This window comes from Podarcis filfolensis (genome assembly GCF_964270895.1).
Source record: "Podarcis filfolensis genome assembly, chromosome: 5".
NCBI lineage: Eukaryota > Metazoa > Chordata > Lepidosauria > Squamata > Lacertidae > Podarcis > Podarcis filfolensis.
Genome location: NC_139608.1, coordinates 16,421,267 through 16,444,882, shown reverse-complemented (window position 1 = coordinate 16,444,882; position 23,616 = coordinate 16,421,267). Strand labels below are relative to the sequence as shown.

The following is a 23,616-nucleotide window of genomic DNA, read 5'->3' as shown; positions in this document are numbered from 1 at the left end:
GAAAATTATTCGCATCCTGATTTGAAAATGAACATTAGAAAGCTGCAAACGGCAATAAAAACAGGGTTGACAAACAGGGCAAGATTCTCATTGACTCCAGCAAATAAATGTCTATCTCAATGTAGAAAATGAATGCTTGTGAGACCAGGAGTCATACAGTGACAGAAATGAGTAAGTGATCGTTTAGTTCAAATGTGTTGTGCTTGTGTTTCTCCAGATGTTTTTTCCCCTTCTCGCCAACATTTATCATCAAGACAGTCTTGCTGAGTCATATCAAACCTTTGCAGAAGCTGGATCAATGTATGTTATTTCTTTGTTAGAGCCCTGATAGCAAGATCAAGGAAGTAATCCATTCCCGCCACGATTAAATGCGTAATCTTACAACAAGACTGCCACTGCAGGTTGAGGAAGCAAGTATTGCAATTCACCCATAGCTTTTGGGAGGAGGGCAGGATCCAGCTAACTAAACCGTGGAGTAAAGGTAAAGGGACCCCTGGCCATTAGGTCCAGTCGTGGCCGACTCTGGGGTTGTGGCGCTCATCTCGCTTTATTGGCCGAGGGAGCCGGCGTACAGCTTCCAGGTCATGTGGCCAGCATGACTAAGTCACTTCTGGCGAACCAGAGCAGCGCATGGAAACGCCGTTTACCTTCCCGCTTGCACTTTGACGTGCTTTCGAACTGCTAGGTTGGCAGAAGCTGGGACCGAGCAACGGGAGCTCACCCTGTCGCGGGGATTCGAACCACCAACCTTCTGATTGGCAAGTCCTAGGCTCTGTGGTTTAACCCACAGCGCCACCCGCATCCCTTAAACCGTGGAGTATGACCCTCCTAAAAAAACCCTCACCATCCCAGCTTAAATAAAGTATGTTCTGTGCTGCTTAGGGGCAATAATTCAGTGGCAAAACACATGCAGAAGGTCCCAGGTTCAATCCCAGCATCCCCCATCTGGAAGGATCAGCTAGCAGGGGATGCTCAAGACCTCTGCCTGAATGAAGGCTGGGTGCCACTAAGAATCCAGGGGCAGTCAGCAGCCATATTTCCTTGGGGTAACCTGTCAAGGTCCACATGCTGGTTGAGGTTGTTGGTGCAATGTGAACAATGGGTTCAATGGCAAAGTGCTTGGTCTCATGTCTTGAGTTAGCACACACCACACACACACACACACACACACACACACACACCCGCAGGTCTGGATCTTCAGAGGTAAGAGAGCAGGTGCACTGGGTTACCACAGAAACAGAGCAAGGTCAAGTGCATGTGTGGCGATCACACAGGGTACCCGGACGTTTGACGGTCTATTGATCCCTGTGCCACCACTATGATCACTTCCCCGCTGCCACCAACCTGTTTCTCTCGGGTACACACTGAGTCCAGACAGTTGTTAACATTAAAACAAATAATCAAGTTTATTTTATAAGCATGAACAAGTTTATGGTTTCAGTTAATCTTTCTTGTCAGTTTCTTATCCCTAGTTTCTATACCGGCCTATACCTTCCTAATAACTGCTAATTGATTATCCCAACTGTCTATCTGACTCCTCCTATCTGTTTCTCTCAATCTCTCACATCAAAACTCGACCAACCCACAGACTTATCCTCCCTCTTCCTTCTCAGACTCCCAAGCGATGGGCTTCGTGGGGTGGTGAATGCTTCCCTCCGTGAGGGAGCCTCCCCAGACCCACTGAAAGAGGCAGTTATTAAACTGCTTCTTAAAAAACTACCTTTAGATGTGGCCACGATGGCCAACCATCACCCAGTCTCAAATCTTCCATTCTTGGGCAAGCGAGTGGTTGCTGAACAACTCCAGGCACGCCTGGAAGAAGCGGACCATTTGAATCCCTTCCAGTCGGGATTCAAGCCTCATCACGGGACTGAAACTGCCTTGGTCGCACTGGTTGATGATCTCCGGCGGGCTAGGGACAAAGGTGAGAGCTGTTTCCTAGTTCTGCTGGATCTCTCAGCGGCGTTTGATACCATCGACCATAACATCCTTCTGGACCATCTTTAGGGGCTGGGAGCTGGGGGCACTGTCATACAGTGGTTCCGCTCCTTCCTCCTGGGCCGTGTTCAGAAAGTGGTGGTGGGGGATGAGTGTTCAGACCCCTGGGCTCTCACTTGTGGGGTGCCTCAGGGTTCTGTCCTCTCCCCCATGCTTTTCAACATCTATATGCAGCCGCTGGGAGAGATCATCAGGGGGTTTGGGCTGGGTGTTCATATGTATGCGGATGATACCCAGCTCTACCTCTCTTTCAAATCAGAACCAGAGAAGGCGGTGACGGTCGTATGTGAGTGTCTGGAGGCGGTTGGAGGATGGATGGCGGCTAACAGATTGAGATTGAATCCTGACAAGACAGAAGTACTGTTTCTGGGGGACAGGAGGCGGGCAGATGTGGAGGATTCCCTGGTCCTGAATGGGGTAACTGTGCCCCTGAAGGACCAGGTGCGCAGCCTGGGAGTCATTTTGGACTCACAGCTGTCCATGGAGGCACAGGTTAAATCCGTGTCCAGGGCAGCTGTGTACCAGCTCCATCTGGTACACAGGCTGAGACCCTATCTGCCTGCGGACTGCCTCGCCAGAGTGCTGCATGCTCTGGTTATCTCCCGCTTGGACTACTGCAATGCACTCTACGTGGGGCTACCTTTGAAGGTGACCCGGAAACGACAACTAATCCAGAACGCAGCAGCCAGACTGGTGACTGGGGGTGGCCGCCGAGACCATATAACACCAGTCTTGAAAGACCTACATTGGCTCCCAGTACGTTTCCGAGCACAATTCAAAGTGTTGGCGCTGACCTTTAAAGACCTAAACGGCCTTGGTCCAGTATACCTGAAGGAGCGTCTCCACCCCCATCGTTCTACCCGGACACTGAGGTCCAGCACCGAGGGCCTTCTGGCGGTTCCCTCACTGCGAGAAGCCAAGTTACAGGGAACCAAGCAGAGGGCCTTCTCGGTAGTGGCACCCTCCCTGTGGAACGCCCTGCCACCACATGTCAAAGAGAACAACAACTACCAAACTTTTATTTTATTTTTTTAAAAAAATTATTCGATTTTTCCAATATAAAATTTATACAGTTCATACATCTTTTTTATATCCATTCTCTTTTTGACTTCCCTCAACTTGACTGATACTCCTTCCCTTCTTAATTTCTTACACATTTCTAAAACCTTACTTCTATTATTTTTATAGATTAAGTCTTATTTTACTCATATTCTAACATTTCTTCTTACAGAGCTTCATTAAAGCTTACAAGCGTTATTTGATTATCACTTAATTTGTGCATATACTCTGTAAACTTTTCCCAGTCTTCTATAAATCTCTGATCTCATCGATTTCGGATCCTTCCCGTCAGTCTATCAAGTTCTGCAAATTCCATCATCTTCAGTCTCCATTCTTCTAATGTAGGTAGCTCCTCTTGCTTCCATTTCTGAGCCATCAATATTCTTGCTGCAGTCACTGCGTATAAAAATAGCTTCCTTTCTTTCTTATTTATCTCGTTCCCTGTAATACCAAGTAAAAACGCTTCTGGTTTCTTAACAAAGGTATACTTAAACATTTTCTTCAATTCATTATATATCATTTCCCAAAAGCTTTTTACTTTCTTACACTCCCACCACATATGATAGAATGTACCCTCTTTTTCTTTACATTTCCAACATTTGTTACATCCTTTATACATCCTTGCTAACTTCACTGGTGTTACATACCATCGATACATCATTTTCATCACATTTTCTTTTATTGTTGTACATGCAGTGAATCTTAAACCTTCTTTCCATAATTTCTCCCAATCCTCCATTTGTATATTATATCCAAAATCTTTGGCCCAGTCGATCATAACCGATTTTACCTCTTCATCCTTTGTATGCCATTCTAATAATATCTTATACATTTTAGCCAAAACTTTAAAATCACTATTTATTATTTCTTTCTGAAATTTCGACTCTTTGTCCTCAAAACCTCTTAGTTTTAGATCTTTTTTAAGCATTTCATTGATTTGAAAATAATGCAGCCAATCATTAACATGTTCCTTAACTACTTCAAACGACTTCAGCCTCCATTTACCTTCTGTTTTTGTTATTAGATTCTGATATGTTGCCCACCCCCCTTTCATATTGATTTTTTTCACACTCAGCGCCTCTAGTGGTGCCAACCAATACGGAGTTTTTACTTCCAACAAGTTTTTATACTTTTCCCAAACCTCTATCAAAGACCTTCGAAACCTTTATGTACTCACTTTTTGTCATACCATAAATAAGCATGCCACCCAAATCTATTATCAAAACCTTCTAGATCTAGCAAATCAGTGTTTTCTAATTTCATCCATTCCTTCAACCAGCAGAGGCAAGATGCTTCATAATATAATTTCAGGTCTGGCAGGGCGAAGCCTCCTCTTTCTTTCGTATCAGTCAGTAGCTTAAACTTTATTCTCGGCTTCTTACCCTGCCATATAAACCTTGAAATTTCTCTTTGCCAGTTTTTAAAGATAGCTGCCCCCCTGATTACAACAACTACCAAACTTTTAGAAGACATCTGAAGGAAGCCCTGTTTAGGGAAGCTTTTAATGTTTGATGTATCACAGTATTTTAATATTCTTTTGGAACCCGCCCAGCGTGGCTGGGGAAACCCAGCCAGATGGGCGGGGTATAAATAATAATTTATTATTATTATTATTATTATTATTATTATTATTATTATTATTATTATTATTATTAACTGACTTCCAAACAACTCCTACTCTAACTCTAACTCCTCCCCTTGGGTTCCCACTGGCCAATCACTTCACACTCATTTAACCCTTTCCTTATGACCCACCTAGGAGGGCAAACACCACAGTATGACTTACTGAATCATTCACCTCACTCATTAGTACAGGAATGCAGAGATGGGTATAATAGTCTCTAGGGCAGACTATTCTTTTCATGTTGGTGACACTTTGTAGACGTGCCTCATTTGGCAACACAGTCATTCAGTTTTACTAGCAAACCCTTATAAGAGTGTTTGCACGACACACCTGCACACTGCAGCTGACACACTAACATGTTGTGACACACCGTTTGGAAAGCTCTGCTCTAGGGCATTGCTTTCATTATATCTGTTAGGTTGAATCCTGTTGCATTTTTGTGTCCTGTCCCGTTTGCTGTCAGGGTCTGACTCTGAATCTGTGAGAGTCAGGGGAAGAGGCTGTGGGTTTTACTCAGCAGGTTAAAAAAAGGTAAAGGATCCCTGGATGGTTAAGTCCAGTCAAAGGTGACTATAGGGAGTGGCGCTCATCTCGCTTTCAGGCTGAGGGAGCTGGCGTTTGTCCACAGACAACTTTCCAGGTCATGTGGCCAGCATGACTAAACTGTTTCTGGCACAACAGAACACCATGATGGAAACCAGAGAGTATGGAAATTTCGCTTACCTTCCCGCCGCAGTGGTACCTATTTATCTACTTGCACTGGCACAACAGAACACCATGATGGAAACCAGAGTGCACAGGAACGCTGTTTACCTTCCCACCGCAGTGGTATCTATTTATCTACTTGCACTGCCGTGCTTTCAAACTGCTATGTTGGCAGGAGCTGAGACGGAGCAACGGGAGCTCACCCCATCACAGGGATTCGAACCACCGAGCTAGCATGGTGAAAGTGTAAGTAGATCTCTCTGCACATATGTATCTTGACTGCAGAGACCAGAAGAACTGTATCTAATCTACAGAAGTGTTTAGCTTTGTCTTGTATCTGGACCCAATAAACACTTTGTTGCTTTGAACTGTGTGAGAAAGGAGTTTTCCCCTTAACCAGGGGCTGTTTCAACGTTATGTGTTGTTCTTATGTTGTATGCACAGTGCCCTGTGCTCTCTTTGAAGGAAGGGCAGGGTAAAAAAAAAAAAGGATAACAAAGATATCAAAACTCTGTATTCAAAGGCCACTGAAAAGGCTAAGGAGGGTTGCCTTTTTCCCCAGCCTGGGGACTTCTCAGGAGTGATGAGAGTGAGGGAGAAAGCCCTCTCTACATAAGTAATTCAGGGCTGTGACAAAAGCAATCTGTCCCTTCTTTGGCAGCCTGCTGGAGAGGAAGCGAGAGAAGGGAGGAGTGACAGAAAGAGGGGGAAGGGAGGAGAGAGAGAGGAGAGAGAGACTGCATCTTTTTGGGTTTGGCTCTGTCCACCACTCACATCTGAAAAGAGGGTGGTCTTCTCATGAGTAGCCCTGGACTCCATTCACCAACGAATCTGGCCCTGCCCATTGCCAGCATGCAGCCCCCACCCCCCACCCTGACATATTATCCCCTTGGCAGGAAAAAAAGAGAGGTGCTAGTGATCCTAAAAGACAAAGCCCTCTCCCCTCCCAGCCTCAGATATAGCAGAGGCCTCTGCAGGACTGCAATGGAGAATCACACCCACTGCCTTAAAATAGGTTGATGAAAAACCAAAGGGAAAGTAATCGATGCTCATAACCTTAAGAGGTATAGACCACCAGATGTCACTGTGCCCTAAGAAGCAAAATTACTTTTTTACAAACCATAGTTCAAAGGGGTTTTCAGCCCTTTGTAAATTGCAGTGAACAAAACCGACACCTTCTGCGACTCAATTTGCACAGTGCTTCGGGCTGGAGATTTTTCAGTGCGGTAAGAGTTTGGCATGCTCTTTCTCCTTCTGTGCCCCTTTAAAAGGAGGGGTGGGGAATGCCAGCCCTGGAGGCCAAATGTGGTCCTTCCTGTGGCCACACCCTTTACCTCCTGGCTTTGCTCTATGCCAGTGGTGTCCAAACTTTTTTCAAAGAGGACCAGATTTGATGAAAAGAAGGGCCGTGGGGGCCGACCATATGGCCAACCAAACTTGTTGACCTTTGTTTAGGATTGAAGTTTTTGAGCTTTTTTTAGGATTTTACCCCAGGAAATAAACTGCCACAGGGGCCGGATTAAACCGACTGGCGGGCCGGATTAGGCCCCCAAATTGGACTTTGGACATGCCCTCTCTATGCCCTTTTCAAATGCCTTTGTGTGTGTGTGACTAGAACATGTACTTGGACTGTGACCATTTTGCTTGCTGTGGATGGATCAGAGAACTGTGCACAACTTCTGGCTTTTGTCTGGATGGAGCTTAGCCTACTATGCAAAGAATCACATCTCTTGCTCCTCCCATGTTTGCCTCTGGCACCACCCAGCTGGCCTCCAGAGGGCTGCCCATGAAGGAATGCAGCCCTCGGGTTGAAAAAGATTTCCCCCACCCCCTACTTTAGAGCACTGAGGAATTGTGCTGTGCTGTGCTGTGTCCGGCCACATTCACAACATAATTTTAAAACACCAGGTTACCACTTTAAACAGCCGTGGCTTCTCCCAAAGAGTTCTGGGAGCTGTAGTTTGTTAAAGGTGCTGAGAATCATTAGAAGACCTCCATTTTCTTCACACAGCCACAATTCCCAGAGTTCCCTGCAGATAGGAATGGACTCTAGGAATGGTAGCCCCGTGAGGGGAATAGGGTTCTGCTAACAGCTCTCAGCATACCCAAACAGCAGAAATGTGCAGAATACTTTATGCAGATAAATAAGAATAAGAATGTATTATTTATATTCTGTCCATCTGACTGGGCCGCCCCAGCCACTCTGGGCAGCCTCCAACAAATTAAAAACATTAAGCACAGTAAAACACTAAAAAAAACTTCCCTATTCACGAGAAATAAGACAAACGGTACAAACTGTTGTAAGAATGTATTAGAAAAAAGATAAAGAATAAGCTAATAATGACAGGTACATTCATTATCAGAATGAGAGTACACACCGGGAAATGACAGGCAGCCCAATTATATTCTCTTAATTTATGTTAGTAAATAGACAAGAAAATAAGAGATAGTAAAAATATAAATTAAGCTTAATTTCTGTAAATATATAGAATGTTACTTGTATATGATTTTTGTTTATACAGTTTATATTTTTGTTTATTTAAGACGATGTACACTATATTTGTTTTATAAGATTGTCAATAAAGCATCTAAAAATTCAAAAAACAAAAACCTCCCTATTCAGGGCTACCTTCAGAAGTCTTCTAGAAGTCAGGTAGTTGTTTATTTCCTTGACATCTGACGGGAGCGCGTTCCACAGGGCAGGCGCCACTACCAAGAAGGCCCTCTGCCTGGTTCCCTGTAACCTCACTTCTCGCAGTGAGGGAACTGCCAGAACCATGTATAACGTATACAGGTTACAGAAACTCCTCTTTGCTTGAAGAAGTATCTGGAGCAGAACACTGCTATGTTTTATTTTGAACACTGAATGCGTTCAGCCTGTTGGCGACATGTGAGATTGTTGTCTCTTTAAATATTGCTTCAGTTGGGGAGATGACAAATAATTGAGGGGCAAGGGGAATGTTGCTGCCTCAGCATCAGCCCACATTTCGACCAGGAAAACAGCACACTCAGATATTCCATTGGCTTCTGCTGTTGTAGCCCAAGGGAAGCTGACTGGCGTCTTACAACTTTGTCTTTCAAAGACGCTGACTGCAGCTTCCCCCAGGGCCTTCCTCGCAAGTTAGAGCAACAGTGATGGACACAAGCTAATGGAAGAGTCTAGACTACAGAACGAGCACAATCCCAAAGTGAGGTCATTAAATACGTGGAGCAATGAACATGGGCATACTTAGTGCATCGGCAGATGAGTACAATGCCCAGTGCACAAATGGATTCTCCCTTTCAATTCAGTGCTAGAAACTCTCAGTCTCGTTCCAAAGTGACCTTGAGAAACTTTAGACTCACAGAGCCACTCAGAAACAGTGCAATTGTATTATTCACAATGAAGCATGTAATATATATGTAAATGGTTTATATATAATAGACCTACATTGCTTTGCTCTCCTTGGGGGAAAGGGGTGTGAATATTATGCTGCCCTTCCTTTGAAGCAAAGTGCACCGAGACTTACTTATTTTATTTTTATTGCTTTTATTGAATGTGCTGAAAGTGACCCGAAAGGTGTTTACATAAAAAGAAACAAAACTTTTCATTACAAATCACGGAACACAATTACGATAACAGTGAAACAGCAGCGGCACTATCAATAATAAGACCACAACATGAGTACTGTACTATGAAAATAAACAGTCTGGAGGCTTGAAAAAGTCTTACCATTGAAACCAAGAAGTAGAAAAAAACAAATAATTTGCCATGGAGCAGTGTACTACAAACAAATACATAGCCATTCATGACTTCAAAAAGAGGGTGTGTGGCTTATGGGAAAAAAATCAGGAGAAAGAGACTAATTTGAAATGAGACATGACTAATTTCCAGGAGAAACTGTTGCAATTAAAATGCATCTTTAAACATGCTTTCAGTAAACTGGCAATGCTAATAAGCAGAACTTGAGTATTTGGCCATCAAATATGTTGATGTTTATTAGAGATATTTATGCTTCTGATGTGTTCACAAATAATGCTTTTTGAAAATGTGTATCGAACCTCTTCATTGTATTCTATCCATTTAAAAGGAAGCTGTGTTTTTAATCCAATTGGATTGAAAAGTTTAGTTGTGAGCAGTGCTGAATATATCAACTTTGATAAGAAATAGTTCAAGCCTTAGTTACTGCATAGCAACCAGTGTGTATGTGTGAATGGGTTTTGCATTGGGGGTGAGGGAGGTTGCGTGACAAGGTCCCAACACCCCCCCCCCATTCTTGGTAGAATAAAGACACATGACTCAAATATTTAAGGTTAATGGGCTAAAAAAAGGCCACAACTTGATTGGTTACAGGTGACGAGTGGTATTGGCTTAGGCATTGGTCCTAACCAACTATATCTGACTCCAGCCCGTCTGCAAGGAGCCTGGGAAGGAGTTAACCACCAGTAGAGGAAGTCCTGTTGATGCACATCAACAAGGAGCTCCCCCGGGGGTCACCAATAGGGGTTGTGCCTTAAGCCCTAACCTCCCTAGGCTTCAGACAGGGCCAAGCCCCCCGGAATCCTTTAACGGAATACCCTTCAATATGTGGGGCAGGTGATGGCGCTACCTCCCCTCTTCTCCAGAAATATTCCAATGCCTAACAGCCAAACTTTAAAGGTTGTGACAATTTGCTACGAGGTAGGCGGAAACCAAGTGGCTGGTGCCAATTTGCCAAGTGGAAAAATTCCTACCAGGCCCCTCAACTGCGACCAACCGAAGTCCATAGCAATGCCAAAAGAGATAAAAACCTTAAAGGGTGGGAGGGTGGGAAAACCAGAGCAGCTGGAAGCAGGAAAGAGAGAGATATCCCGGCTGCGTCCTGCCTTTATGGGGCTGGCCACACACACCAGACCAACCGGATTGGTCCGCCTGACCAGTGACGCAGCCGGGAATCCCTCAGTCGCACAGGGCTGGCTACCCACCCCTTGCGCACGTGGGAGGGTCGTGAGAGCCCGCAACACCACCTCCTCCTTAAGGCGGAAGTGGCCTTGCATGGAAGGTCCTGGTAGAATAAATACACATGACTCAAATATTTAAGGTTAATGGGCTAAAAAAGGCCACAACTTTATTGGTTACAGTATTGGCTTAGGCTATGGTTACCAGATTTTTTTCAATGAATCCGGGCACACTTTTTTTGAAGCTGAGTAGCAACAGGGAGTCAGTAGTGGGGATGGTGAGGCAAAAGACCCTGGCTCCAAGCACATGTGCATATTGTATAAACGTGCAAAGCCCTTCTTTTGCACCCTGTGAAACATAAAAGCGCAGAGCTTTAAAAAAACTGGGCAACGCCCGCCTGCAACTCCTGAGCCTCCCCCGATCAGTCAAAACAAAGGGGGAAGGGGGCAGGAGATCTGTACCACTGAATGTCCCCGGTACCCCTTTGGCAGTGGTGGTGGCAGCAGCAATCAGCAGCCCGGAACCAGCCTGGTAGCGCAGTTGGCTCTGGCTGGCTTCAGGAGCTGCTCGCTGCTGTGGCGCCCGCCATTCCGGAGAGGAAAAATTTCGGGTGCCACAGCAGCGAGCAGCTCCTGAAGTCAGCCAGAGCCAACTGCGCTACCAGGCTGGCTCCAGGCTGCTGAGGCTGCCGCTGCCACGTTTCCTGGGGACAGATTTGCAAATCTGGGGACAGAATTTGTCTGGGGACAGATTTGCAAATCCAGGGACTGTCCTCGGAAACCAGGGACGTCTGGTAACCCTAGCTTAGGCATTGGATCTAACTGACTATATCTGACTCCAGCCCGTCTGCAAGGAGTCCGGGAAGGGTTAACCACCAGTAGGGGAAGTCCTGCTGATGCACATCAACTAGGAGCTCCCCCGGAGGTCACCGATAGGGGTCATGCCTTAGGCCCTAGCCTTCCTAGTGGCATCATTCACCACAATACAGATGTTGGTTTTCCTCTCCTGTTGTGGCTGCTCAGGCATTTAGCTCAGTTCAGGCCTAGGGGTGAGGAAATCAAAATCTGATAGAGCATTTGCATGCATGCCGATTTGTGGACACCTCTTGACTGACATCACACACCTTCCTCTATCAGGCTATACCTGTGGTGAAATCCCCACTCGCGCATAAGGCTCACTACATGACTGCTTCAGGCAGTACCTCTCAGTGTAACCTACTCAGAGTTGTTGTGAGGAAAGAATTGTGGAGCAGAGAACCATAGGACAAAATAACAATGCAATAGATGCATTCCTGGAGCAGCTTTGCAACTGCAGTTATTAAATCTATTTTTGCAAGGTGAAAAATGAACATATAGGCAAATCTGTGCCCATGTGATTGGGTGCTCAGCTAGCATGCTATTTTGTTGTTGTTTTTTCAAAAGTCAAAAAACCCTGTAGTTAAGTATTTGTTTTGCAAAACACAGTTCATTTGATCAATAAATGTAATTCAATTAACGGAGCCGTCCAACACATAAGTAGATAATGAGCTAATAAGCTATTAACATGGCCTAGAGAAAACGTGCAAAAGGTTAACATTTCCCATTGACTTTTTAAAATATATAATCACAGCAAACCCATCATATCAAGGTTCCCACTCAGTCCTGGTTACAAATTTTGTGGGTGTCGAATATATTTATTTATTTTACACTAGTACAGACCCTGTGACCCTTCAGACGCTGCTGGACTCCAACTCCCATCAGCCCCAGAGAGCATAGTCAATGGCTGATGGGAAGTGGCCGTAGATTCCCTGCTCCTGGACTCCATGTATTCTATAACTAGTCTAAACCAAAGCAGCTTCATTGTGGCATATTTATACCAGAGCTATTGCATGTCTGTAGGCAGAGGGCCTTCTTGGTAGTAGCACCTGCCCTGTGGAATGCCCTCCCATCAGATGTCAAGGAAATAAACAACTATCTGACTTTTAGAAGACATCTGAAGGCAGCTCTGTTTAGGGAAGTTTGATGTTTTATCGTGTTTTTAATATTCTGTTGGGAGCCGGCCAGAGTGGCTGGGGAGGCCCAGACAAAAGGGCAGAGTACATTTAATAAATAATAATAATAATAATAATAATAATAATAATAATAATAATATTTACTACTACTACTACTATTTCTGTTCCTCCACATTATAGGGATTATAGAGTAAATGGAAGAGCTAGCAGGTAGGCCAATTGTCATAGAATCATAGAATTGTAGAGTTGAAAGGGACCCTGTGGATCATCTAGTCTAACTCCCCATAGTGCAGGAATATGCATCCGTCTCATATGGGGATCGAACCTATGACCTTGGTGTTATCAGCACCTTGCTCTAACCCAGTGTTTCCCAATCGAAGGCCATATGGCCCCCTGGGAGACCCCAGGATATTCCAAGGAGGCCACAGGTGAAAATTGCAAAAAATGCGGGACCACAGCAGGAGGCTAGGGGGCCACAGAGGGAAGTGAGAAATGAAGAAGAAAAAATCATATATATTTTTAATTACGGAAAACGTCCTGATTGGCTGGCTATCTGCCTGGCCAATCACAAGTGGGTAAGGGGGCTGCCCACCAGGGCCCAACGCTCCTTTTTCCCCACGTGTGTTTTCTTGGAGCAAACCAGGACAGAGCTACCCAGGCAGACCACACACTCTGCCACAATACACTCTGGAGAACAGGGACTTCAGTCTTGATCCTCCATACTCTAATTCGACATTCCCCAAGCTGATGCCCTCCAGTTGTTTTGAACCACAACTCCAATCAGCTCCAGCCAGCCAGGGAGGATGGGAATTGTAGTTCAAAACTTCTGGAAAGCAGCAAGCTGGGCTTGGCTGCTCTAATCCATTCTCAAAATGGCCCCCTGGCAAAAACTTACTGCTACTCTGCCATTCCTCTTTAATCAGGTAATAAAAAATGCTAGTATCTGGAAATAATTGAGAAGGTGGCAGATTTATCCCATTGATGAATCATGTATAACCTCGTGTGGGTTGTCAGCCTCTAGAAAACTCCTGAGGAAATAAAGGGTTCTTTGCTATTGGCTGGAACCACACAGGAAATCCTTCGATGCACTTAAGAGATTGGTAACAGTACCTCCTTCAGGTGGACGAGCATCGCGAGTCGAGCAGGCTGTCTCCTTAGCGACACTGAATCCAAAGAGTTCCAGCCAAGACCCCAAAGGGGTTTTTGTGTTTCTGTCAAAGGGATGCCGTGTTGCAAAGCCAGGAAGAGGAAAGATGGGGGGAGATGCTTTTTCGGAAGGCAAATAGCTTCATGGGAGCCTTGAAAGCTTCACGCAGCCGCGCAACATGTCTGAAAGGTAGGCAGCTGAAAGTAGGCGAGTAACTTTAGTCTTTGCACTATTGACTTGACACACTTTGAAAAACCGAGATAGGGTTACAGGATTGAGTATCTCCTTTTTTGTATATTAACGCACAGTTAGCAGTCACTGAATGGCTGAGGCTGGTTCTGCGTGCTGGGAAAGCGAAGGAGAAATATGTCACTTATTCATTACTGAAGACAAATAGCATCCTCGAAGAAATGGATTATTTATGAAAAGCAGGTACAAACAGCCTCTCAAATGCGATATTAAATGTACAGTCGTTAACATTATTGACGACTAGCCTGGTGTCCGCGTTTTGCATCCGCCGGCAATGGCTAATTGTATGCGATATGGCTAATTATGCTAATTGGGCCTGAATTGCAAGTCAGAGACATTTTCTGTGCAGCAAAGAAATGAATGCCGCAATGTTAGGATAATCCTTCACTGTGTGGCCACACGTTGGAAAGGTATGTGCGTTAGTAAAATTGCTCTCAAATGGTTCCGTTATAATAGTTGGAGCGTCTAATGAAGCCCCAAAAGATATATTGCTGTGTCTAATGGCTCAAATGTTGGTGGTGGTGGCGAGACCTGGAATGTGCCCCTCTAAAGTATGCCAAGCTACAGCTGGGTTGTTAAGCTAGCAGGAGAGAGATGGCTGCAATCACCAGAACAGCAGGGTCAGAACAAAATAAGAATAAAAAAAGAAAAATAGCAGTCACTGTGGAGTGTTGAAAGGACTTCGGTGTAATGTAGGCCTTCATAGATGAGGGTCCACAGCTATTTATTTCCATCCCGTCTCACATAATGGTCAACTGACCAGAAAAAAACCACGCAGGTTTCTTTAGTTGTTCTGCTTTCAGGTACTTGCCAGTACATAAATAAGGAAGGCTTGCTGTAGTTTTTCCTCCCTAACCTGCTTGACTTTTAAAGCGGTATATTTTGGGTGAACTGCACTGGCCACACAACCAAACTCTGGGCTCGCTAGCCCCCAAACCTACCTAAAAGAATCGGGTTCCACCTAGGGAGGCCGGGTGCCCTGTATTGGAAGGGTGGTTCTGTGTTTCGTCCTCTGCTGTTTCTGCAAAAACTCACTAAAAACTGAGTGAATGCTATAGCAGACTTTATTCTTCATGAGGCCTGGGAGCCAGGCAACACTACTGGGTTAGCTCTCCAGGAGCTGGTCTTCTGGTCAAAGTTGCTTCTCTTAAAGGGGCCATGTGGCACTTATTTAGCTGGTGACACATACGCTACAGTCTGGTCCAAGTCCAGTTTAAAAATAAAGAACGGGAAGAAAGGAGGGCAGGATGGACCTTAAAGTTGCCCACCAACAGTTAGACTGAGCAGGCACATCTTCTTCCCTGCTATGGTGAGAGGTCTTGTATTTTCACTGTAGCATTTACAAATGTGCATCCTTACATAAGCATTGTTGTTGTTGTTGTTTAGTCGTTTAGTCGGGTCCGACTCTTCGTGACCCCATGGATCAGAGCATGCCAGGCACTTCTGTCTTCCACTGCCTCCCACAGTTTGGTCAAACTCATGCTGGTAGATTCGAGAACACTGTCCAACCAACCTATCCTCTGTCGTCCCCTTCTCCTTGTGCCTTCCATCTTTCCCAACATCAGGGTCTTTTCCAGGGAGTCTTCTCTTCTCATGAGTTGCCAAAGTATTGGAGTCTCAGCCTGAGGATCTGTCCTTCCAGTGAGCACTCAGGGCTGATTTCCTTCAGAATTGATAGGGTTGATCTTCATAAGCATTAGCGTATCCAAATGTTATGCAGATCCGCGTCATCATTTGCCCTCTTTTTTGGGTGATGAACAAGTGTCCAACTCTACCCTTCTAGCAGCCTGCTTTGAGCTCTGTCCTCATGCCCTGCCCTGGCATCTGAATTTTGTATTTCAAAGCTAGCAGCCCTAACCCCGCAAGCCATCCCTCCCAGTCCTCACATCCCTCACATTTACTAGTCGTTTACAGCACTGCATTGTTTTTCCATTCATCCCTGCCACTGAGATTGCAAAAAACCAAGTGCCACATACAGCCCTCTAATTCTATCTGGTGATTGTAAGTTGGCTCATGTAGAGCAAGAGCACAGTGCAAATAGAAAGAGCTGCTATGTTATCCTTCTCTTGATAACCCCCTGCCTAGATTGCCTGCCGCTCATTGTTTCTTTCACACATGGAGTTGGTGTTCAGCCACAATGCTGGAGTTCCATTGCTGTGTGATTCACTTTTCTTATCTCTGTGGGTTTTGCTATTGGAGAATCCACTCCTGTGGTCTCAGATGACTCTGATTCTATTCAAATGCTTTCCCTCCTCCCTCAGAAAAATTGAAGGAGGACATCCTAGGGCTATCAGACAGAAAAGGACAAAGGTTTGTTCTCTGCTGCCCCAGAGGGTGGTTCTTGAGCCACATCCACAACAGACATTTATAGCACTATTAGACCACTTCGAACAGTCACGGCTTCTTCCCAAAGAATTCTGGGAACTGTAGTTTGTTAAGGGTGCTGAGAGTAGTTAAAAGACCCCTGTGACACGCAAAAAGTGGCAATTCCCAGAGTTATCTGGGAAGAGGCATTGGTTGTGAGGCTACACTGGAATTGTAGCTCTGGGAAGGTAATAGAAACCTCCTAACAATTTTCAGCACCCTTAATAAAATACAGTTCCTAGAATTATTTGTGGGAAGCCATCACTGTCTAAATTGGTACGATGATGCTTTAAATGTATTGTACGGATGCAGCAGTTGCTGGGAGGCTATTGGACAAGATGTTTCCGGTCACTGGATTACTCAGTATTGGGTGACTCACAGATGAATTCTCTCCATTAAAAAGTTGACTTTGAATGATATGAAATTGGGTGCTGACTCATTCACACATCCAAGCAATTGCTTGTTACTGTAGTCAGTGAGTGGTGATTATGAGCCCCCTTTAAGACACTGAGAGGGGCTGAATGTTTATTTGAAACCTCCTTCCTTCCCACAGTACCATGTGTCAATATTATTTTTCTCTCCACTGGAAAAAACCCCACCCAAATATGCATATAATATTTTCAGACACCATATATTACTATATTCAATAGTATATTGGATTCACTTGTAATGTGGTGCACACTTCCAGTCCTTCTGCATATGGGATCCTCTTTTCATGTTTTATCACATAATATAAACAATGGCAAAGGATCCTCTCTCCTTTTTTTACATATAATGACAAACCGTATTTGGGTTATTGTAAATCTTACGGTTTCTTCTTTTCTCTCCCCTCCCCTCCCCCCTCGCCCATCCAACATTCCTTGGCAGCCAATTCAGACAGCCGATTATCAAAAGTAATTTTTCTCAGAAGTTCTGTGGAGAGAAAAGATAATGACAGTCTTGAGTGCAGCACTGTTGACCGTAATCTATTTTTAATAAAGGATAATTTGGAGAACGTTTTTTCTCCTTCAAATGGGCAGAGCTAGATAAGGGCAGAAAGCTCTGGCAACATGTGGAAAATCTTCAACCAGTTCCTTGTTGTCAATTCTCCTCAGGATTCTATGTGCAGTGGTCTCAAATCTTTTACATCCCTCTGTAGTATCTGATAAGTGAGTCCTCCCAGCAAAAGCAGAAAGTGCAGAGAGGGGACCAATTGCTTTCTGGCTGATGAGGTGTGAGAGTACCCGATTCCACATCTAAAACATGCAGCCTAATTGTTGGTGTGAAACCTACCAGCTACAGTTGATGTTTCTAAGGTGTGTTTAATTTAGTTAGCTCATGGCAAGGGGACATTATCATCCTATAGTTGAATTTGTTTTGTGATTATTTCCCCCCCATTAGGCTTATGGAGTTCGTTAGTGAGATTCTTGCCAGTGGGGAGGGGAATTGGCGACAACATCGCAGTCCCTATCTACCAATGTTGATTATCAATGCTGATGTGGCCTCTTCATGGATGTGGCCCAAGCAATTGCCCCCTGCACACACACACACACACCCATATACCCAAACAGAGATGACCATGCACTTGTGAACATGAACTGCCTCTCATCTGGTTTGTCCCCAGAGACCCACTTACAGCAGTCTTCTAATATCAGCAGTCCCAACCTAAAGAGAGACCTCTCCTGTTACAAATTACCAGGGGGCTGAAAGAGGGAAAGGCCTAGGACAGGGGAGGGATAAATATTATAGCCCAAGGGCCATATTCCTTCAATGGGAACCTTTTCAGGGCCACATACCAGCGGTAAGTGTGCCCAGAGGCGAAAGTGAGTGGAGCAACAGATATGTCTCTTGATTTTGTACAGTAGGCTGCATCCAAGCCATGGAGACTTTACTGCACACCTTTCTCTATCCAAACAAGTAAGAGGCATTATCGCAGTTCAATATTCCAGCCAGGCAAAAGCATGCAAGGATGGGGCTGAGCCAAGCCAGTGAGGGATGTGGGACGTGATGGAGCATGGCCTAGAGAGCTTCCTGAGGGGCAGATAGATAGAACTGGAGGGCCACATATAACCCACTCACACACACACCACTTCCCTGGACCTGAGGTTTCCCACTCCTGGTCTAGAGCTATGAGCATAGCAGGTTTCTGTGAGAGCATTAGTGGTATGAATTCCTCTCTAGAAGTAAGGCCTGTGATTTATGGTAACAACCAATTTCTCACTGTGGGCAAAAGGAGGAAAATAACTCTGCCAAGACAGACAGCATGAATCTTTTTCCCCCCTCCACTTAATGGTTGATATCATCTAAATCGTGTCTCCCAGAGGGCCTGTTTGGAGATTCAGACCGCGCCAAAGTGCTCTCCGATCTAGGCAGAAAGCTAAGGTAGTTTAAAATATGGTAAGCTGTAATTGTTTTAAATTGCATCCTGCCTCTACTGCCACAATTAGTTAAACTCGCCCTTAAGAGGCAATAATAAAAAGGAGAGCGAGGGGGAAATTGTCATCTAGCTGAACCGATTACCTTACCTGGAGTTTTAAAATATTATGAGGTGTGAAAATACAACCAGCTGAAGCTCAGCATCTTGCTGGCTGAAATGCTGTTCACCTTGAATGTATCTTTTATATACCTGCCCTCCAGCACCAATTCCCCAGCCGCCATTTAGCTCAGCTCTGTCTAGTATGAAAGAGAGCAAGTTCCCAGAATCTGAGCCAGTGGCCTCTCACGGCACTTCCGCCTGTGATGCTTTTAGCTGGAGATGGAACCTATGACCTTCCGCTTGACCATGTCCTGTGCTTTCCAGATATGGTCTCGCACTCTCTTGCTTCTTTCAATGGATAGAGGTATTAAGGCAGCCTTATGGGATAAGAAGAGTGCAGAGAAGGCTCGTGGTGTTTTCGCCATCTGTGTTCGTTTATGAAGACACAAGAAGGCCAGGTGGGAAGGAAGCAGGCAGAAAGGCAGGCACAGGAAGATGTTTTAAGGCAGGTCAATCTATAGCCTTTGTGCATTATACACATGGAGATCCATCCATGTAGAAGATCCATCGAAGGGGAAGTAGGGCCCCACCACTAGCTTTGTCTCCATAAGAACAGCCCTGCTGGATTAGATCGAAAGCCTTTCTAGTCTAGCATTCTTTTCAACCAGATTGTGCTGGTCCCAAGGGTTAATCAAGTGGCAAGGTCCGAGTCCAGTCCAAGGTCGAGGGTGCGGTATGGAGGCTGTCTGTCAAAGCTGAAGCGGGGTCCAAGGCAGGGAGTCGGGTGAGGTCAGGAACTCTGGCAGAAGAGTAGGACAGGGTGCAGGCAGGAACAGGCTACCAACAATGTTGCTCCCGCAACCTGGGACTGGGGCTGGCTGGCTTTTATCTGCCCCAAGGCATAGGGTGGCCCCGGTCCACAGGTGACTCGCCTCTCCTGGCCTGGAGGCGAGCACTCCTCCTGCAGGAACTGAGTTCCCTCCGCCTCTCTGCCCTGAGCCTCTGCAGCTCAGGAAAGGCTGGAGGGTTACCAGACCCAGAAGCAACCTCCTCTTCCCCTGACAGGGCTGAGAGTGGAGCACCTGCAGGCAATGGGTCCTCCATCACCTCAGGGGTCAGAGCAGACTCAGCTGGTGCCTGCACCTGAGGATCCGGCACAGGTGAGGACCCTTCAGGCTCAGGCCCCAGCCCCGGCTCAGCTGGTTCTGGAGGCGGGGACTCCTGTGCAGGCTGGGATCCCTCAGGTTCAGCCTCCGAGTCCGAATCCCAGGCTGGGATCCCTCAGGTTCAGCCTCCGAGTCCGAATCCCAGGCCATCACACAGATACATCCCTGGGGCCATAGGATACATTGGCTCTCTCCTTCCAGTGTTGGGGAGAGAAAGAGAGCTCTGACCTTGGAGAAGGAGATCTAATGTCTGATTCCTCTCTCTGAATCTCCCATGGCTTTTTCTAGCCTTCCAAATATGGGACCTCCAAAATAGGTGTGGAAGAGGGTGAGCATCAAGGCATGATAGTGCAGATCAGGGGAAAACTTGTGCCTTCCTGATCCCAAGACACAAACTAGAGATTTAATTTTGCCAGCCAGGAGCTGGTGTAGCTCAGTCCCATTTCTTTCCCTCCAGTTACTCTTTCACATATCTGTAGAGCCAGTCTGCAACAGGCTTCATATTTGAATATCATCCTATCAGATCAGCTTCTTCATCCAGCTGTCGCTTTTTTCTTTTATCTTCATTTCTTCTTTTATCTTCATTTTTTTTTTACACCACAACTTTGCATTTTCTTAGCATTAAATATCTGCAACTGAACCTGTGGTATCCCTGCTGTAGCATTTTCAATCTCGCATTCGTAGACTAAATCATTTTAACAAATGACTATAATTTAAATCAGGGGCAGGCAGACTTGAGGCTTGTCTGATCTGCTTGGTTTTTACTAGAATCCCAAGGTCTGCCCATCAGAGCCATTTTCAAAAGGGCAAGATGCTTAGAGTGAAAGAAAAGGGTGCCTCGGAGCACATCCGGAGTATAGGAATTTCTTTGCAGCACCCAGCAATGAACCAAGCTCACAATCCTTTCACACCAAAGTCCGCACCTTCTTGGAAGAAGTACTCCTCTGAATACCAGTGGCAAGAAATCAAAAGTGGGGAAGAGTTGTTTCACTCAAATCCTGCTGGCTGACTGGCTCCCCATGGAAATCTGGTTGGCCACCGCAAGAATAAGATGCTAGACTTGATGAGTCTTTGGGAGCTTTCTTGATGTTCCTCAACACCAGCATCCATGGTTTTCCTCTATGCTTGATTAAAGCCATTTTGGGATAGACTCTGCAGAAAAGTAGCTGCAAAGGAATGACACAGAGGAAGACCTATCCAGATCCAAGCCAATAACTCTTTTGCATTTTGTCTAGATGCTTATTAGTTCAGTAAATTGTTCCTAAGTGGCCTCAGTCTCTTAAGAAAATATTGCTGCTGGTGCCAGACTTCTATCTTGGAAAACATCCCCATAGAAACCTGATCAAAACTGGGTAATGTTAATAGTGAACTACAGTGGTACCTCGGGTTACATACGCTTCAGGTTACATACGCTTCAGTTTACAGACTCCGCTAACCCAGAAATAGTACCTCAGGTTAAGAACTTTGCTTCAGGATGAGAACAGAAATCGTGCTCCAGCGGCACAGCAGCAGCGGGAGGCCCCATTAGCTAAAGTGGTGCTTCAGGTTAAGAACAGTTTCAGGTTAAGAACGGACCTCCGGAACGAATTAAGTACTTAACCCGAGGTACCACTGTATTCTATTTTGTAACCATCTGGTGGCATTAAATGTGGAAGGAACCATAAAATCATAGCGCCTCATTCCACTTCGCAATGAAGCTCCTTGGGTGGCCTTCAGCTAGTCGCTTTCATTCTGCTAAACTTACCTCACAGGGTTGGTGTGCTGATAAAATAAGAGAGAAGCAATGTATGCCACCCTGACTTCTTTGGGTAGGGTAGGAAATAATATTTGAATCATCATCATCTCAACTCTATAACACTCTGCACTAACAACCACCTCTCTCCTATTCTGAATTATTTTCCACGTGCATTGTGACATGGTATAATGACATTTTTTATGACACTGACAGTGCATCAGATGATTATATTGTATAAAGCTAATAAAAGTCACTCCCAAAGAACAGTTCACTCAAAGCAGCTTCAAATCCTTGCGCACAGCAACAATCTAATGTGGCTACACAGAGAGGAATGGCACAGTAAATTAACATTTTTATCGGCTTGGGAATAGAGGCACGTAAATATTGTTTTCCAATCCAGCTTCATAAATCAACTGTAAACACCAAAACACATACACAGATGTTTGTCAGACTCTAAATTTAAGCTCGTATAAGTCAGCCCATGTATAAAACAAAAGAAATGTGAGATTCAGAGGATGTGTTAGTAAAACGACTATGTGCTTGATCCAAGCCAGGGTTTGTAGGGGAGTCTTGGCTGAGTGCAGTAAACATCCAGCATGGGCTGCAGGTCATCAGGACCCTGGACAGCTCACAGTGGCACTTAGTAGCTCCTAGGTATAAGCTTGCTCCAACAGCAGTCTAGAGCAGGTGGTTCCCAACCTTTTTGGGTAAGGTGACTCACAAGTATACTTGGTCTCTTGAGCCATCAGTTTATTGTCACTTGAATTTTGGACCTTAGGTCTTCTCTGCCACCAGCCTCCAGAGAACTAAGTGTGGTGTAATGATTAGAGTGTCAGACTAGGACCTGGGAGACGAGGGTTCAAATCCCCACTCAGCTACAAAGTCCATTGAGTGACCTTGGGCCGAAAAGGTGGCATTTATATCCCACCTTTCTTCCAAGGAGTTCAATGTGGTGCACAACAAATGTGAGTCCTGAAGTCTTACTTCATAAGTAAAGCCAAAATAATTGTTGCTTGTAATCTGTAACTAGTAAAGGTAAAGGTACCCCTGCCCGTACGGGCCAGTCGTGTCCGACTCTAGGGTTGTGCGCCCATCTCACTTAAGAGGCCGGGGGCCAGCGCTGTCCAGAGACACTTCCGGGTCACGTGGCCAGCGTGACAAAGCTGCTCTGGCAAGCCAGCACCAGCGCAGCACACGGAAACGCCATTTACCTTCCCGCTATAAAGCGGTACCTATTTATCTACTTGCACTTAAGAGTGCTTTCGAACTGCTAGGTGGGCAGGAGCTGGGACCGAAAGACGGGAGCTCACCCCGCCGTGGGGATTCGAACCGCCGACCATGCGATCGGCAAGCCCTAGGCACTGAGGTTTTACCCACAGCGCCACCCGCGTCCCTACAATCTGTAACTAGAATACCTCTTAACATTTTTCTTGCTGTTTCGTTGCCCTATTATAATGCTGTGTTCACACTTGTAACCAAACACTGGAAAGCGTTAAAATTTAAGGCTCAAGACTTTGGTGTGGTACCAGAGAGAGGTTCAGAGGATGAGACAAAAGCATCCCTTCCCTCTTCAGTGTGGGAGAGACCTATCTCCTCAGCCACAGAGGATGAAGGCATAACTGGTCCCCGATGCTCCCCTTCCATGGAAGTCTTTGATGGGAGTTGCTTCAGATATTCTTTTCTATGATACAGACTCTCTCCTTGGGTGATTCCTAAATCTAATCTTCTCCTTTTTCTGTGACGTTGGACATCTTCTTTGTTGGGGGGGGCATGATGGAGCAAAAGTGTACACAGTCCAGAACCCTGGGAAATGGAAGGTTCAAGACCATGTAAACAGGAACCTGGAGTCATCCAGATGTATGTACTGTGCAAGCCGTGCCATTCATGTAGGGATGGAGAACCTGCGGCTCTTCAGATGTTTTAGGACTCATCACAGACCATCAATGGAGGAATACAGGTTCACGATTCATGCTTGAGTAAATAAAGGCCATGGGGTGGAACCAGTAGGCATGGCCCACAGCTTGTCCACCTCCAGAGATCTTTCTTTTCGATGCCTAGCACACGCCCAACTTGTCTCCTGTGTAAACAGATGACATGCCTTTGAGGAAGCCAAAATTTTGTCACAGTGTACAGGAAGTTCATGCCATGTAAATTGGAATGGAAAGGGTCTCCCTGAGCTTAGGGAGTTTGAGAAGCATTGCTTTAA

At 45.5% G+C, this 23,616-nt stretch overlaps 1 protein-coding gene across 3 annotated transcripts in view; it reads left to right on the top strand.

Annotated features, from left to right (window-relative positions):
- Nucleotides 1–13,403: 13,403 nt before the first annotated feature.
- Nucleotides 13,404–23,616, top strand: part of LOC310762437 (acidic leucine-rich nuclear phosphoprotein 32 family member B-like) — a 29,405-nt gene continuing 19,192 nt past the window's right edge. For 2 of the 3 annotated variants that reach the window (XM_083613572.1, XM_083613573.1), the window contains exon 1: nt 13,404–13,630. In XM_083613572.1, the coding sequence (XP_083469698.1) occupies nt 13,558–13,630 (73 nt within the window). In that variant the 5' untranslated portion in view covers nt 13,404–13,557. Of the gene's footprint in view, nt 13,631–13,753; nt 13,874–23,616 lie in introns of those variants that run through there. The other variant, XM_083613574.1, reaches the window with a different exon arrangement.